Source organism: Canis lupus, chromosome 27 (genome assembly GCF_048164855.1).
Source record: "Canis lupus baileyi chromosome 27, mCanLup2.hap1, whole genome shotgun sequence".
Taxonomy (NCBI): Eukaryota; Metazoa; Chordata; class Mammalia; order Carnivora; family Canidae; genus Canis; species Canis lupus.
The window spans coordinates 39182248-39197335 of record NC_132864.1 but is presented as its reverse complement, the minus strand read 5'-3'; the positions used below and the strand labels follow the sequence as shown (position 1 = coordinate 39197335).

At 62.4% G+C, this 15088-nt stretch overlaps 1 protein-coding gene across 6 annotated transcripts in view; it reads left to right on the top strand.

Annotated features, from left to right (window-relative positions):
- Positions 1-381: 381 nt before the first annotated feature.
- The window catches only part of STAMBPL1 (STAM binding protein like 1), a 28602-nt gene continuing 13895 nt past the window's right edge, over positions 382-15088 (top strand). The window contains exons 1-4 of one of the 6 annotated variants that reach the window (XM_072803665.1): positions 1031-1960; positions 9430-10690; positions 11327-11485; positions 12504-12581. In XM_072803665.1, coding sequence (XP_072659766.1) covers positions 12552-12581 — 30 coding nt within the window. In that variant the 5' untranslated portion in view covers positions 1031-1960; positions 9430-10690; positions 11327-11485; positions 12504-12551. Of the gene's footprint in view, positions 490-1030; positions 1961-9429; positions 10691-11326; positions 11486-12503; positions 12640-15088 lie in introns of those variants that run through there. The other 5 variants (XM_072803667.1, XM_072803664.1, XM_072803666.1 and 2 more) reach the window with 5 other exon arrangements.

The window sequence follows — 15088 nt, the reverse complement described above, 5'->3', positions numbered from 1 at the left end:
ATGGGGCCTGCTCCTGCCTCCGCCTGGGTCTCTGCCTCTCTCTGTGTGTCTCATGAATAAATAAGTAAAGATATTTTAAAAATACATTAAAAAAGAAATGCAAACGCGGGGACGAGGCCCTGGAGGTGGCCGTGCTGGGCCCGGGCCGCTCAGCCGCTCAGCCGGGCAGCCCCGCCGCTCCCAGGGCGCGACCCAAGGGGCCAGGAGGAGCCGCGCCGCGGGGGGGGGCCCGGGGGGTGGGGGTGGGCGGGGGGCAGGGGGCGGGGCTCCCCGCGTGCGGCACCTGCGACCTCGGGGGGGGCGGGGGGGGGTCGGGACGCGCAGCCACGGCCCTCCCCGCCGCCCCGCCGAGAGCTCTGGGGCCCCGCCCGGCGCGGGTTCGGGGCTGGGGGCGGGGCGGTCCTGCAGGAGGCCGGGCGGGGCGCGGCTGCACGGCCCGGATGCGGGGGCCCCAGGGGCAGCGCCGCCGCGGGGAGGAGCCGGCGGGCGGTGAGCGCGCGGGGCCGGGGGGGGGCGGGGGGGCCCGGGGGCGACCCCTCGGCGGGGTGGGGGGGCGGGGTCGCGGGGACCGGGCCGGGCCGGGCCGACGCTCCGCGGGGGGGTGGTCCCCGGCCCCGACCCGGTGGGGCCCCGCGGGCGGGCGTCGCTCTGTGCCCCCCGGAGGCCCCGGCGCCATCCACGCGGCCGAGGCGGAGCCGGAGAGGCCAGGGCAGGGGCGCGCAGGGGTGCGCAGGGGCGCGCAGGGGCGCGCAGCCAACCACCCAGGAGCCGGGCGGGGGCGGGGGCTCCCGGGACCCGGCCGAGGTCGGCAGCGCAGCCCCCCGCGGGGCGCAGGCCCAGGGCGGGGGCGGGGGAGGGGGCGGGGCCGCCGCGCTGGGCCCGGGGTCAGCCCCAAGGTCACCGGGGCAGGCCTGCGCCGAGCCCCCTGGACGCCGCCTCCTGCTCTCCTGCTCCCGCGGGGCCGCCCGTTCCGGGCCCCTCGCCCCCCGGCGCCCCCCCAGGGTCCGTGTCCGCGCGTCAGGGCCTCGGAGGAAGAGGCTCCCCGCTCCGGGCCCGGCGGCAGGTCGGCGGCAGGTCCTGGGGCGCAGCTGACGCGACTGGCCTAGATAGACGTTGGTGCAGCCGCTGCCGCTTTTTACTCTTTGACTTTCCGTGCACGGGACGTGGCTGAGCAGGGCTTGGGCACAGCCCCGTACGGACACTTCCCAGGCCTGCTTGACGGGCACGACCCAGGAAGTCAGAAAGGAAAGAAAAAGAAAAAGAAAAGCCTGGTAGCTCTTGCTCACTACAGGAGGGGGAGGAGGAGCGTGAGAGGCGCCGGGGATCCCCCCACCCCCAAAGGTACGTTCACCAGCAAGACGCATCCTCCTCCTCTGGCTTCATGACTCTGCGACACCAGCGCTCTTTACTCCAGCCTGTGTGGGATTCGCGACCTGTCACCAGGGTGGGAACGGTGACAAATGACTCAGTGTGATCCTCGGGAGTATTGGAGTCAGCGTGAGGTCCCTGGGGCTAGACGGTCACAGCTGCCCGGCCAGTGCTGGGGACTCTGAAGTGGGCACCGTCCCGGTTCGGCTTGACCACCCTCCAGTGCGGCTCGTTCCTCGCCCCAACATGCTACAAGGTACCCGTCACCTCCTCCAACCGGAGCCCGACCCACCCAGGCCAACCTCGTCAGGACCCAGGACCCCAGGCCCCAGGCACGTCAGGACCCCACCAGGACAAAGGCAGCGGTCAGCACCCCGTGGGCACCTGTCCCCGTGCCTGTTCCAGCCACCCACACGCAGCCAGGCAGCAGGACACATGAGCAACGTCCAGAAGCCCGGAGCTGAACCAGAACATCAGAACATCCGGCTCGGGAATGATCTGGATGCAGCCACACCGGACGCTGTTTGCATTTGCAGGCAGATCAGGTGAACTTCCAGTACAGTCGTGCACCCCCGCGCGAGTGGGGAGCCAGGTAAGCGTCTGGCGGACTGCTAAGTCCGCCCAGCACGTGGTGTCTGGCTTTCAAAAATTTTAAATGAAGTCCGTGTTGTTTGTCCGTGGATGCGGTTGCTCTAGGGACCTTAGATCCGACCGCGGGTTACTTGGTGGCTTACGGTTATCAACAGCAGCGCCTCGGTGTAAGTGCAGTGATTCATATCCGCCTTGGTTTGCTCCGGCCTTTTTTTTTTTTTCCAAAGGTTTTATTTATTGATTCATGAGAGAGACAGAGAGAGAGGCAGGGACCCAGGCAGAGGGAGAAGCAGGCTCCCTGCGGGGAGCCCCATGCGGGACTCAATCCCGGGACCCCAGGGTCACGCCCTGGGCCCAAGGCAGATGCTCCACCCCAGAGGCCCCCCTGCCCCCCCCCCCACGCCGCTCTACTTAGCCGTTTAAGGTACTCATGGAAGTGGGTGCGGTATCTGAGCTCAACTATTAAGGCTGTTAGACCTTTTTTTTTTCTTTCCTTCTTCTTCTTCTTCTTTTTTTTTTTTTTAAACAACGTCAGTTTCGGTCCCCAGTCCCTAGATGTTTGCCCTGTGGCTCATGATCTAGTTTCAGGGTCAAAGGTCAGAACGCTGCCTGAAATGTCCCCGGATGTTAGGGTGTTAGCCTTCTAGTGTGCATCAAGAATGTGCATTTTCTCTGACGTCCTTCCCCGTGTGTCTTTCACTCAAGCTTGTTTCATTCTGAGCAAAAAAAATCAGGTGAGATCCTGAAGCGTCTTCTGCTGGGCTGTGTGCGAAGTAAATATGTCAAATAAAACATCGCTCATCACCGTTTGGAGGTAACGTAGGAGCCGCTCTTGGCGCAGCCGGCCGGTGAGCACCTGCTGGGCCCACAGGCGCTGCAGCCCCGTCCCGGGCAGCCTGTTTGTCCCCCGCCCCGAGGGCCCTGCGTGGCCCGGGAGGGGGTTTCGGGAGGTGAGGCAGCCAATTGCCAGGAGGTTCCTTGAGAGGTGTGGGCTGACGGTGGCCTTGCAGGGGACGATGGTGGCCTTGCAAGGGACAGTCTGGCAGGTGGAGGATGGAGGGGAGGGAGGGCGGTGGGACGTCGCGTCGCAGAGTGACAGGCCTGCCAGGCATCCTGGCGACACTGGGGAGGGAACCACCCGGACCTGCCTCAGTGCCCGGCAGGAACTTGCCATCGCTGTCCCCCGGCCGGCTCGCAGACGCCTGGCAGAGGCCTAGGAAGAAAGGGTGGCCCTTGGACGTGTGGGAGCCAGACGCTGCGCAAAACCGTCACGCGCGCCACCTCACGGGCCGCCGAGCGCCGAGAAGCTCGAGTCCCTCCTGGCGCCGATGGCCTCGTGTCCTCAGGCAGCTCATGGGCGCCTACGAGCCCGGGCCTCTTCGTTTCTCGGCCGGGTGTCCCGTTGTGTGTCCCCAGCCTCAGGGCAGGGCTCGGTGGGCGCACAGGGAAGGGCGTCTCGGGGTTCCCGGCGTCCTGGGTGCTGTCGGCGCTGTCACCGTGGCCCCTAGAGCGATGGCACGCGGTGGGCGTCCCTGACGGATGAAGAACCCGCAGACCCGAGCGCCAGGCCACCTAGGATGGCAGTGGGCTGTGGGCAGACGGCGGCCCGGCCCTGGCCCCCCATGCGGCCTGCACACGGGCTGGGCCTGCACACGGGCTGGGTCCATACACGGGCTGGGCGTGCACATGGGCCGGGCCTGCGGGCTCCGGCGTCCTGTCACTCCCCCCGTGGAGTCGGCCGTGTCTGCGCAGCATTGCTCTGGGGACCGCCGCCGAAGCCCCCGCCAGCTGTCCTGGGCGTCCGGGTGTTGTGCGGGGAGCTCCCGGTCACGAGGCCCCACGTGTGTTCCCACATGGGCTTGGGAAGCCGCTGGACTGCGGTTGGCGTGGGCCCTGGTGCATCTCGGCGCCCGGGCTCCTGCTGGGGGGGCTGCACACGAGGCCTCTGTGGTGTGAGGGAGCAGTGTCGTGTGCGTGTGTGCGGACACGGCGTGACGCGTGTCGCATGCTGACCGTCCTCTGACACGCTCACCTGTCCGGGCCTTGGGACAGAGGGGCTGGGCCGCGTGCTGCTGCGTGTCTGTGGGGCGGAGCCGTCCGTGCCGCCCGCCCGTGTCCACCCCAGCGCCGCGCACCCTCCCTTCCTGGCCGCGGTGGCTTTACGAGGACATGTCCTAGCCGTCGTGCCCACGGCCCCCGGCGCTCAGACAGCCGTCGTGGTCACGGACCGAGCCTCACGGGGTCCGCGCAGACCCGGCCCCCCCACGCTCGCTGGCTCCTCTTCCTCTCCAATCAATTTAAAAAAATAACCGTTTTTATTCAGAATATTATCTGGACTTAGAGCCGAGCGATCTTAGCTATTTTTAGACTCGTGGAAGTAACGGGGTTTAGGGGTAAGAGGCGCGTTCTAACGGGGGAGGCGGCCAGACGGCGGGTGGGTGGGCAGGTGGGTCCGCGGGTGGCCGCTCCCCTGAACCGCTGGGCCTCAGGCCTGTTCTCACAGCGACTCCCAGGCAGCTCCTGTGCCGCGCGGTCCTGCCTGCTCGTGGACGGGGTGACGGGGTGACGGGGTGACGGGCGCTGCTTCGGGGAAAGCCCTCACGCCTCGAATCTCACCTGTCCCCACACCGCGCCGCGCGGCCTCACGTTCCGCATCAGTCACACGGTCCCATGTCACGGGCGTTCAGTTCTTCTTAAAGAGCTGTGGGGTCTCGTTTTTGTTTTTTTGATTTTCTGAGTTTAAACCCGACGTAAGAAGACGGCCGAGCTTCCCTGCAGGCTCCGGACGCGGCCTCCGGGGCGCCCACCCGCCGCAGGGCAGGAGCCGCGGGGCCTCGGTGTCTCTCCGCACTCCCGCCCCCGCTTCTGGCCCCTCGTGCGTCGCTGGGCCACAGGCCATGCCAGCCCTCGTCCCCACGGCCCCCAGGACGCCAGCGAGGCAGGAGCCAAACGTCTCCTAAATCAAACAGGAAACCTTGTTAAGGTTGAAGGAATTTGGGCGCCCGGGGGCTCAGCGGCTGAGCATCTCCCTGCGGCCCAGAGCGTGACCCCGGGGTCCTGGGATCGAGTCTCACGTCGAGCTCCCTGCAGGGAGCCTGCTTTTCCCTCTGCCTGCATTTCTGCCTCTCCCCGTGGGTCTCTTAAAAGAATAAAATAAAAGCATGTCAGACTTCTAAAAAAATACATGGAATTTCTGTATATCCCTTACCCCCCTCCTCGAAATATTAACAGTCTACGTGATCACAGTAGTTCTCAAAATCTGGAGAGTAATACCATCCCCTTGTTATTGTCCGATGCACAGATCTTATTCGCATTTATTTCCCCAGCGTCCTTCCGATCCAGGATTGGGTCCCCTGCAGGACTGTGCCTGGCATTCAGTTGTCTCGTCTCTGTGGACTCTTTTATTTTATTTTATTATTTTTTAAACATTTTATTTATTTACTCATGAGAGACCCAGAGAGAGAGGCAGAGACCCAGGCAGACTGAGAAGCAGCTCCCTGCGGGGAGCCCAATGCAGAACTCGATCCCGGGCCCCCAGGGTCACAGCCTGGGCTGAAGGCAGCCGCTCCCCCCCTCCCCGGAGCCTCCCACGGGCCCTTAGTGGTGTCTTTGAATCTGGAACAGTCCCTCCCTGTCTTCCATCATCTTGACACTTGTGAAGAGCAGTAGCCGTTGGCTTTATGGAACGCCCTCCACCCGTGTGGCCTGACGTTTCTTCATGAGTGTGCGAGTGCGTGCGGTGCACAGCGGCAGGCGGGTGTGGACCGGGCGGCGGGCACACGGAGCTGTCTCCAGGGCTCACCAGGTTTTGTGCGATTGACGAGCGGTTGGCGCTGTTCAGGAGGAGGGGACCTTTCCTCGGCACAAGTCGCAAGTGCCACCCTGATGTGGTGACTGTCTGTGCCAGCGTCCGCGCCGGCCGTTCCGCTGCCTGCTTTTGCTCCGGAACCCCAGGAGGTCCGCTCAGCTTCCAAGGTTTGGGGCTCTCCCGCACTCCCCCCAGTAGCTGCGTGTCCACCTCCAGGCTTCGTGTCGCAGAGTTGCGAGTTACATAAGAAGCTCAGGGTAATTGAGGCTTCGCCTGATGCAAAGGGAAACTGTAGCCGTGTCTAAACTCCTCGCAGAAACGTGAATTCCACACAGATTCAAAACTATCCAACCGTGGGCGCCTGGGGGCTCCGTCGGTGAAGCGTCTGCCTTCGGCTCCGGTCATGCTGTCGCGGTCCCGGGTTCGAGCCCCGTGTCGGGCTCCCAGCTCAGCGGGAAGTCGGCTTCTCCCTCTGCCTCTGCCTGCAGCTCCCTCTGCTTGTGCGCTCTCTCAGATAAATAAACGACATCTTAAAAAATATACACAAAACTACTGGAAGAAGAGATTGGTGAACACATTAAGAAATATTTTTGGCATTAGTGAGTTTGAAGACCTTTTATAAAAATGATGAAAAAACTCAGATACCATAGGGAAAAGATGGAACCATCTTACAGGCTGAAATGTAAACATTTTGTACAAAACTTAAACATCCTTTGACCGAAAATGCCACCTAAACTAAGAAATGTCGGACGGAGGATGGAAATAGAAAATGCACCATTTTCAGACGCACGGTAATCATTGTTCAGGCAACAATCACCTTTCGATGCTAAAATTAGGGGCCAAGGTGTATTTGCAGGTTCCTGAAGTTACTCACAAAGGAAAAATATAGAATCTTTACAAGGAAGGGGCCTGGCAGCCGTGATTTAAACAAGAGATCCAAGTTGACGTCACCAGTGATGGGGCAAAAGCTGCCTCCCCCTGCACTGAGGAGGACACGCTTGTTTCTGAAGGTTTGCTTTGTTTTTTTTTTTCCAGAAAAAGAATGCATAGCTGTTTCTGTTTCCTGTATTTTGTCTCAGTAGCGGTTACCACGCATCTCTGCCTCACCCTGCCCCTCGCAGAATGTTTGTGTCGGAAGATCCGTTAGGATCTGTCTCTCTGGTCACTGTTGCGTTGCTAGCGCCTAGCACAGGCCGTTGGTTCATAAATAACGTCGTACACGTAAACCGACGACTGGATTTACTGGGAGCCAGCGGTATTTGCAGGAAAGATGTAGTTAGCCTTGGGGCATCCCGGGTGCGAGATCAGTTGGGTGTCCCGGTGGAAGCAGATGGAAGAGATTTGAAGACACGGTGCTGAGGCTCAGATGGAGCGTCAGTCCGAGTCATGACAAGACGTGTCCCGGGGAAGGAATGAAGGTGTGTTAGCAGGAAAGGCAGGACACGGAGAGTTGAGATGCAGGGTGAGGACGGGTGTCGGGGGACAGACACCTCTGCTTCGCAGAGCCCACGGCAGGAGCTTGTTCCACGGCAGAAAACACGCAGCTGATCCAGGCCAGGCTTTCAGGAGGTTGCTCGTAACTGCCTTGGAACAGTGTGGCCGGTGTCGTGAGCCTCGGGTCTGGGTGTGCGTCCAGAACTGCTGGGCGGCCTGATGAGAATAGAGACCTGGCAACCACTCTCCTGCTCTACCAAGGAGTTGTGGTGGAGGTGGTCGAGGAGCCACACTCGGAGGCAGCCCCGCGTCAGAGCGGGGGCGTCGGCCGTGGGCCTGGAGACCGGAGGGGGTGAGAGCTGAGCACACAGGCCCGGCAGCTGAGGCCGCGTGCGGGGCTCGCTGAGCACCATCAGAGGGGCGGCCAAGCCGGCCTGAGGAAGGACACGGCCTATTTTGCGTTGGCCTCCTGCATCGATGAGGTTTTCTCATGCAAAACCCAAACCGTGAGAGCTGCCGTGCGGGGGACGCGTGGAACGGCTGCGGTTCCTGTGGTCGGGGAGCATCGGAGACCATCGGAGACGTGCTCCTCCATTTCTCCAAAAGGAGAGCTTTTGCTTTTGAGTAGTCGTGCCGGGCTCAGGGCATCTTGGTCATGGCCCGTCCTCAGGAAATTCATGAGAATGAAATTAAATTGATTAATAATGCCCGAGCACTGACCTTGCATCTCTGAGCTTCAGGCAACTGGCAGGCAAAAAGATGATGTTATTTTAAAAATTTATTCTGACTCACTGTGCCTCGTGGAATTAGATAACTCCTGGATGGTATTTTGTTACAAGCTTATTGCAGCAAAAAAGGGAAGTATGTTAAAATATACATTAAAGCTGAGTGGCTTACGGGTGGCTTCTTTTCTTTTCTTTTTTGGGAGGGGAGGTGGCTTATTTTTAGAAGGCATCATTTCCAGGAAATTCTAGTACCTCTCTAGAAGAATAACAAAATCAACATGCTCATGTGGATTTAAGATGACAAAATAATTGTGCACAAATGTGAATTTCTCCCCGAGAGCTCAAATTCATTCTCTTAAGTGTTTTATGATGCGTATCAATCAGACCGTCTCATTAAGGGAAAAAAAAAATGGAATCCTAAATTAGCACATTTGTGAGCACATGAAATGCCCTTTGAGCACTGAGGGGGGCTCTTGATGGGATGAGCACAGGCGGTCAGTCCACAGCCAGCCAGTCATTCTGCATAAAATATAAGTGAAGGGAATCAACACCCTTTTATCTTTTTGGCAGAGAGAAGATTGTGGATCAGATAGTTGTTATGCTGAACTGAAGTGTCATCTCTTCCTTTTCTCTGCTTAAGTACATTTACTGGCAAATCATAGAACATAGACAACAAGGAACAATCCTCAAGAAGTGAGGATTAAGGGTCTCAGTTGATTAAGCACCTGCTTTCGGCTCAGGTCACGATCTCAGGGTCCCGGGATCAAGCCCCACGTCGGGCTCCCTGCTCAGCGGGGCGGCTGCTTCTCCGTCCTGCCCCCACTCAGACTGTCTCTCAAATAAACAGAATCTTTAAAAAAAAAAAAAAAAGTAGCTAAAAATGAACTGGTATCTTAATTCTAGATATGGTGAGAGTAATGAAATAATAAAAATAAGGACAGAAGTTAATAAAAATAAGGTTGCAGGATGAACCAACCCAAAGTTAATTCTTTGAAAAACATTTTCCAAAAAAAAGAAAAGAAAAAAAAACGTTAGCCAAGTAGCTAAATTTCTGACAATGTTAACCCAGGAAGAAAGAGGAAAACCCATAAATAGCATTAGGAATGAATAGGGAGGCATAACTACAGACCCACTATTTACTTATTTAAAAATCTATTTATTTGAGAGCGAGTGGGGAGGACGGGGCACACAGAGAGAGCATCTCAAGCAGACTCTCCCCGCCCCCCCCAGCGTGAGCCTCATCGAGCCCGTGACCCTGGGATCACGACCTGAGCTGAAACCAAGGGTTTGACACCTCACCGGCTGAGGCGCAGGCGCCCCGGGACCCGTGAATAATTGAGACCGTCTGAAGAGAGCTCTGATTATCTGCATTTGAAAAACAGATAAAATGGGACACAATTAGAAAACTTGAGCTAACTAAAATGGGCTCCAGGAGAAAGCAGAAAACCTGAATATTCCAATGACCCTTAAAGCATCCAGCCAATCTGTGACGTTTCTCCCCAGCCGCCCGGCCCCCCACGCCGCCAGCCACCTCCCTGTGTTCGTGGTCCAGGTCATCGAAGGCGTGACATGTCATGTCCGCATCCTGTCTTTCTTATCCAAGCACCAAGACCGGCCTTGCCCTGATTTCAGCATCAACTATCAAATGCTGCTTGAGCCGACGCCAGGGATCCTCTGCCCCTACTTCGGAGTCCCCGCCTCGCCACTTGCTCGGGTTGCTCACCTGTTCTGCGCCCGGGCTTCCTCACCGGGGCACGCGGATGGTGCTGTGGCCCGTCGCTGACACCGAGCATCGGGCTCTGGGTTACACAGTGTCCTTTCTCCTTGCCTGCCCTTCTCCGCCCCTGTGCAGGGGGAGAGGCTGCGGTCCTGCAGTTTGTGCCTGGAGCCCGGGTGGGAGCCCCGGTGCTGGGACCCTGCACCTCTGGGCTCCATGGGCCCGACCGGCTCAGGCCTTGGAGCCTGGGTGGGAGCCCGATGTGAGACTTGATCCCAGGACCCGGGGACTCGGCCTAGGCCCGAGGTGGACATTGCACCCCGCAGCCCCACAGGCACCCCTGACGCTCCCTTTTCACCCCAGGGTGGCATCTAGAGCCGCTGCCACCCTGCCCTCCAGGGCCATGAGCGACACTTGGACCTCCCTTTGGGACCCCAGGCTCCAATTCAAGAGGAATCGTGCTCTTGGGCCGTGACTCTGGGGAATGTGAGGTGTTGGCTGGGAGGCGGACCTGCCCCGTCCCCCCAGTGGGACCCGCCTGTGCCGTCGCCCTGGGCCCAGCTGGGGGTGCTCAGGGCTTCCTGCGGCTCCTGCCCGGCTCCCCCCTGCGGGCAGTGCTCACAGCTCAGCTCGACCAGCAATCCAGGCCCCCCCGCCCCCACCCCTGTCCCCCTTAGAAGGCCGTGTAGGCAGGAGCGAGCTGGGTGTCGGCGGCCACGCGGGGAGGGGCTGGGGCAGCAGCGGCGCTGGGTGCGGTGAGGTCACAGCCAGGTGCCCCCCAGGGTGCAGGGAGGTAGGGGCGGCTTCAGGTGACCCTGGGCACTCCTGTGGAACGCTTGCCGGGGTTGGAGCCGCCGCAAGGGGCACCCTGTGTCCGTGCAGACCGTGAGCCTGGAAGAGCACGGCAGGTACCCACGGCAGGTGGACGGACGGGCAGGTGGATGGGGCGGCTGCGGGGCAGGCGGGGCCTTGAAGGCCGTGTCACCCTGCCTCTGCCGTCACCCTGCCTCCGCCGAGCCTGGAGCCTGCACTTCCAGAGGAGCCCAGGTGTGACTGCAGGTGGTGGCAGCACTGCCTCTCGCCCCAGGGGGTCCTCCCCCGCCCTCTACATCCTCCCCCGCTCTCTCCATCCTCCCCGTCCTCCCCACCCTCCTCATCCTCCCTGATCTTCTCCGTCCTCCTCAGGCTCCTCCTCATCCTCCCCTGCACCCGGCACCCAACGTGCAGGTGGCCCAGCGGAGCACCGGGCAAGGGGGCCTGATGGAGGCCCTGTTTGCTGGTCCTGGGTGGGGCAGGACGGGGATCCCGCTGCCCCAACGGACCCGGCCTCGAGGTGGGGGGCATCTGTGCGGCGTGGACTCAGCTAAGCCAGTGAGACGCTGCCTTTCTCTTCTTGCTTTGCCACGGCTCGGACTCCTGATGGGCGCTCCTGCCTGCCTGCTCCTGCTCCCCCCTCCCCTCCTCTCCCTCCTCCCACCTCCCCCCACCCCCGTCTCCCCACCCCCGTCTTCTCACCCCCATCTCCCCCTCTCCCCATCTCCCCTTCTCTAACCCTCTCTCCCCCCTCCCCCCTTTCCTCCCCCCTCCCCCTTTCCTCCTCCCCCTTCCCCCTCCCCCCTCCACTTCCCCCTCCCCCCTCCCCCCTCCACTTCCCCCTCCACCCTCCACTTTCCCCTCCCCCAGGCTCCATAACGGTCCCAACAAAAGCTGAGACTCGTCACCTCGGGTGTGCAAGGGACTTTCCCGGGCACCCCACTCCGCACCCCACTCCGCCTGCTGACCCGCTTGAGTTCTCGGGAGGCCCTGAGTCGTTCCTGCCACCGTCACCTGCACTTACTACCTGTGGGTTTGTAGCCGGGTCCTCCGCTCGGTGCCCACCTGGGGGACAGGTGTAGGGGCTCATCGGGGCTGTTTCGACTCCCGAGGGGCAGGGGGGTGCATCCGTGATCCTGCAGCTGAGCAATGTCCATGGCTGAGTCTGCAGGGCCGGCAGGGGAGCTGTTGGGCCCCCAGAGCTTTCACCTGATTAGGCCAGGCCCGCCCCGAGCTCTCTGTAGCAGGAGTTGGTGCGCTGGTTAGACATCCTCCTACATCCACACAACCCCTCATCCGGGGCATCACACCAACATGCAGGTGAGGTCCCTCGGTGACAAGTCGGCCGCCTCTCGTCCACACTCAGAGGGAAGGTGCCACACCCTGGGGACCCGGAGGCAGGGCTCCACCTGCCGGCTCCAGGCTCCCGGCCCCCACAGCCTGGCCTTTGTCCCTTGGAGCCACGTCCTGAGTGCGGGAGCGCAGCAGCGTGCCAGCAGGCCGCGTGTCCCCCGGCCGCTCCTGAAGGTCCGCTTGGAAGAGGGTCCATGGCCTCCTGCGGCTCCGTCCCGGGCTCCATCCTAGGGCTCCGTCTCGGGGCTCCGTCCTGGGGCTCCGTCCTGGGCTCTGTACTGGGCTCCATCCCGGGCTCTGTCCTGGGCTCCATCCCGGGGCTCCGTCCCGGGCTCCGTCCTGGGCTCCGTCCTGGGCTCCGTCCTGCGGTTCCATCCTGCGCTCTGTCCTGGGCTCTGTCCTGCGGCTCTGTCTGGGGTCTGTCCTGGGTTCCATCCTGCGTCTCTGGCCTTGGCTATGGCCTCGGCTCCGTCCTGGGCTCCGTCCTGCGGCTCCATCCTGTGGCTCCATATGGGGTTCCATCCTGGGCTCCACCCAGGGCTCCGTCCCGGGCTCCGTCCTGCAGCTCCGTCCTGGGGTCCATCCTCGGCGCGAGGCCCCCACAGCCGAGCACTCAGGGCGCACGGTCCCTGCGGTTTGTGTTCCGCGGTCGGATGCTCAGAAAGTAACTGTGGCTCTGCTTGTCTCTGCGCAGATGAAGTGACCGGGACGCAGCGCGAGTGGGTCCTCTGCGGCCGACGACATGGACCAGCCGTTCACCGTGGCCTCCCTGGTATGTGGCGCCCGCTGCTGCCCCCGTGGGGCCTAAAGCCCCAGCGACCAATCGGCAGGTGCGAACCGAGGTGGTGGCGGCGCGGCGTCCACCCTGCGCGCAGCCCTCTGCCAAGTGGCTCCTGAGCCAGCTAAATAACTCGTTTTGATCCACAAGAGTGCGAGCCTGCAGTGGACCAGGCCACCCTCGGGTGCTGTCCTCTGTCCCGGCCGTGGGTGCCTGCAGCGCAGGCTGTGCGGCCAGCCTCTGACCCCGCGGCCCAGGGCTCCGGGGCACGGTGGGACCGTGTGCCCACACGTGTGTCGCGCTTCCCTTTATGCCCATCATGCCCGTGCAGTGGCTGTACAAAGAGCAGGAGCCCGAGGGCGCCGGGCCGGGGGCTCAGGGACATGCGGGGGGCCCAGTCGCCCCGGGGAGGTGGCCCGGTTCTGCACACAGCACAGCCGAGCAGTATGTGGGACGCCCTCAGCCCATTGGGGCCTGATGGACGCACGCGGGCCTGACCGTCACCCCTCGACGGCCGGCAGGATCAGGGACCGCAGAGCAAACAGGCCCCGGCCCGCGGCATCCTCCAGGATGCTCGGTTGCCCCTGACGCTGGCAGCTGAGCCCCATCGCGCCTCCGGCGGCCGGCGGGTTTCTAGGGCGTCCTGCAGGGACGATGAAATGTTCATGGCGGGCCACCGTGAAGGGAGCACGAAGGCCTCTCCCCGGGAGATTTTGTATTTTCCTTCGAGATCCACGAACCCAGCTTCTAGGTCGACGGAGACACTAGGCTCTTTCCCAGTTTCCTTCTGAAATCACTTCTGAGTCTGGGAAGCTAGGACCAGTCAGTGCAGGAAACGGAAATCTTACTTTTACTTTCAGGGAGAAAGAGAACCCGGTTCTGTCCGCCTTGCACGTCTCCGTGTGTCCCTCCGTGCTCAGCGCCTGTGCTGCGAGGGACGGTCCTGGGGAGCAGGGCTGGGTGGACGCTGTGCACAAATAACCACCGTTCGGGGCAGGCCGTGCAGTAGTGAAAAGTGAGCAGACCACTTGTGCGCGTCCCGGGGGCTGGAAACCCCCTTTGGAAACGTGCTTACTTCCAGAGTTAGTTTTTTTAAAAATTTCCGATCATTTTCTGATGTCACTGGGGCCCTGCGGTCGGTTGAACCGCAAGGGGCAAGCGGTGGCCCAGGCCACGTGCAGCCCCCCAGTGCCCGCAGCTGCACCCCTGCCCGGGGCAGCGTCCGGGCCAAAGCCTGTGGGGGTGCGGCAGGTTGGCTACTCGGAAGCGTGCCCCGAGCTGGGGTGGCGCCGGAGGAGGAGCTGCTGTGGGTGCTGCGGCCAGCACCACCCCCCGCACCGGGCCTCAGTTGCTTCCAGGTGCCGGAGTGGGGATCCGGGGGCGCCTTGCTGTCGGTGATGGAGCCCTGGAGGCTCCAGGTTGCCCCGTGGCCGTGAGGGGTCGCAGGATGCCTTCAGGGGAGGCAGCGGGGCGCTGGGGCCGCCTGGGCTGGGGACCGGCAGGGGTCCTGGGCACGCCTCCGCAGGGGTCCCTCCCCGCCACCGCAGGGGCCACCGAGAGAAGCAGCTGTCGGGTCTCTGGTTCTGTCGCTAGGGGGTCGCCGCCCGGGTGCAGGGCCGGCTCACGACACGCCGGGGGGTGTCTCCCGGCCCCCGTGCCGCGCCGTGGGTGAGCGCAGCCGGTCCCCGGCCCGAGGGTCGCACGTGGCCGCCGCCCCCCGCAGGGCTCAGGCCTTGCTGCCCAGCCCGCGAGCCTGAGGTGCCCGCCAGGAGGCCGCCGGCAGCAGGAGACAGAAAGCTGTTGGCCTCGGCCTTCCCGGAGGCCGGCCTCTGCGCTGAGCGGGTACCCCGGGGCGCACGTTGTGTTCTCCCCGGACGTGTGCAGATGCTATTTTCACGCACAAAACACAAGCGTGTGACCTCGTGTCACTGGTTCTGCGGGCGATCCCGCGCATTGTCCCCGGCCAGGGCCTGTGCCCGTCACGGGCTGTGAGCACTCGGGCGCTCGCAGAGCCTTTTTATGTTAAAAAGAAATCGGAGGGGGGCGGCCACGCGGCTCGGCGTCTGCCCTGGGCGCAGGGCGTGACCCCGGGGTCCTGGGATCGAGTCCTGCCTCGGGCCCCCCCGCTTGGGGGGGATCCGGCTTCTCCTCGGCTCCCGCCCTGCTCGTGCCCTCCATCCCTCGCTCTCTGTTAAGTAAATAGACAAAATCTTTAAAAACCAAAAAAAAAAAAAAAAAAAAAAAGGAAAAGGAGGTGGCCCTCTGCCCAGAAAGGCTGCTCTGGGACTGGGCGGGGGGGCTCAGTGGCCGAGGCCGCAGGGGTCCCCAAGGCGCCTGCTGTGCAAGGGACGCCCATCCCTGGAGACCCTGAAGGAGACCGCGGCTTGGAGGTGCCCCGGGCCCCGCGCAGGCGACAGCCCCCCACCCCCGCCCGCCCTCTTCTCCCGGCCCGGGGGGCTCACCTGTGAGGACATGCGTGGCCGCGCCCGCGCCCCAGGGGG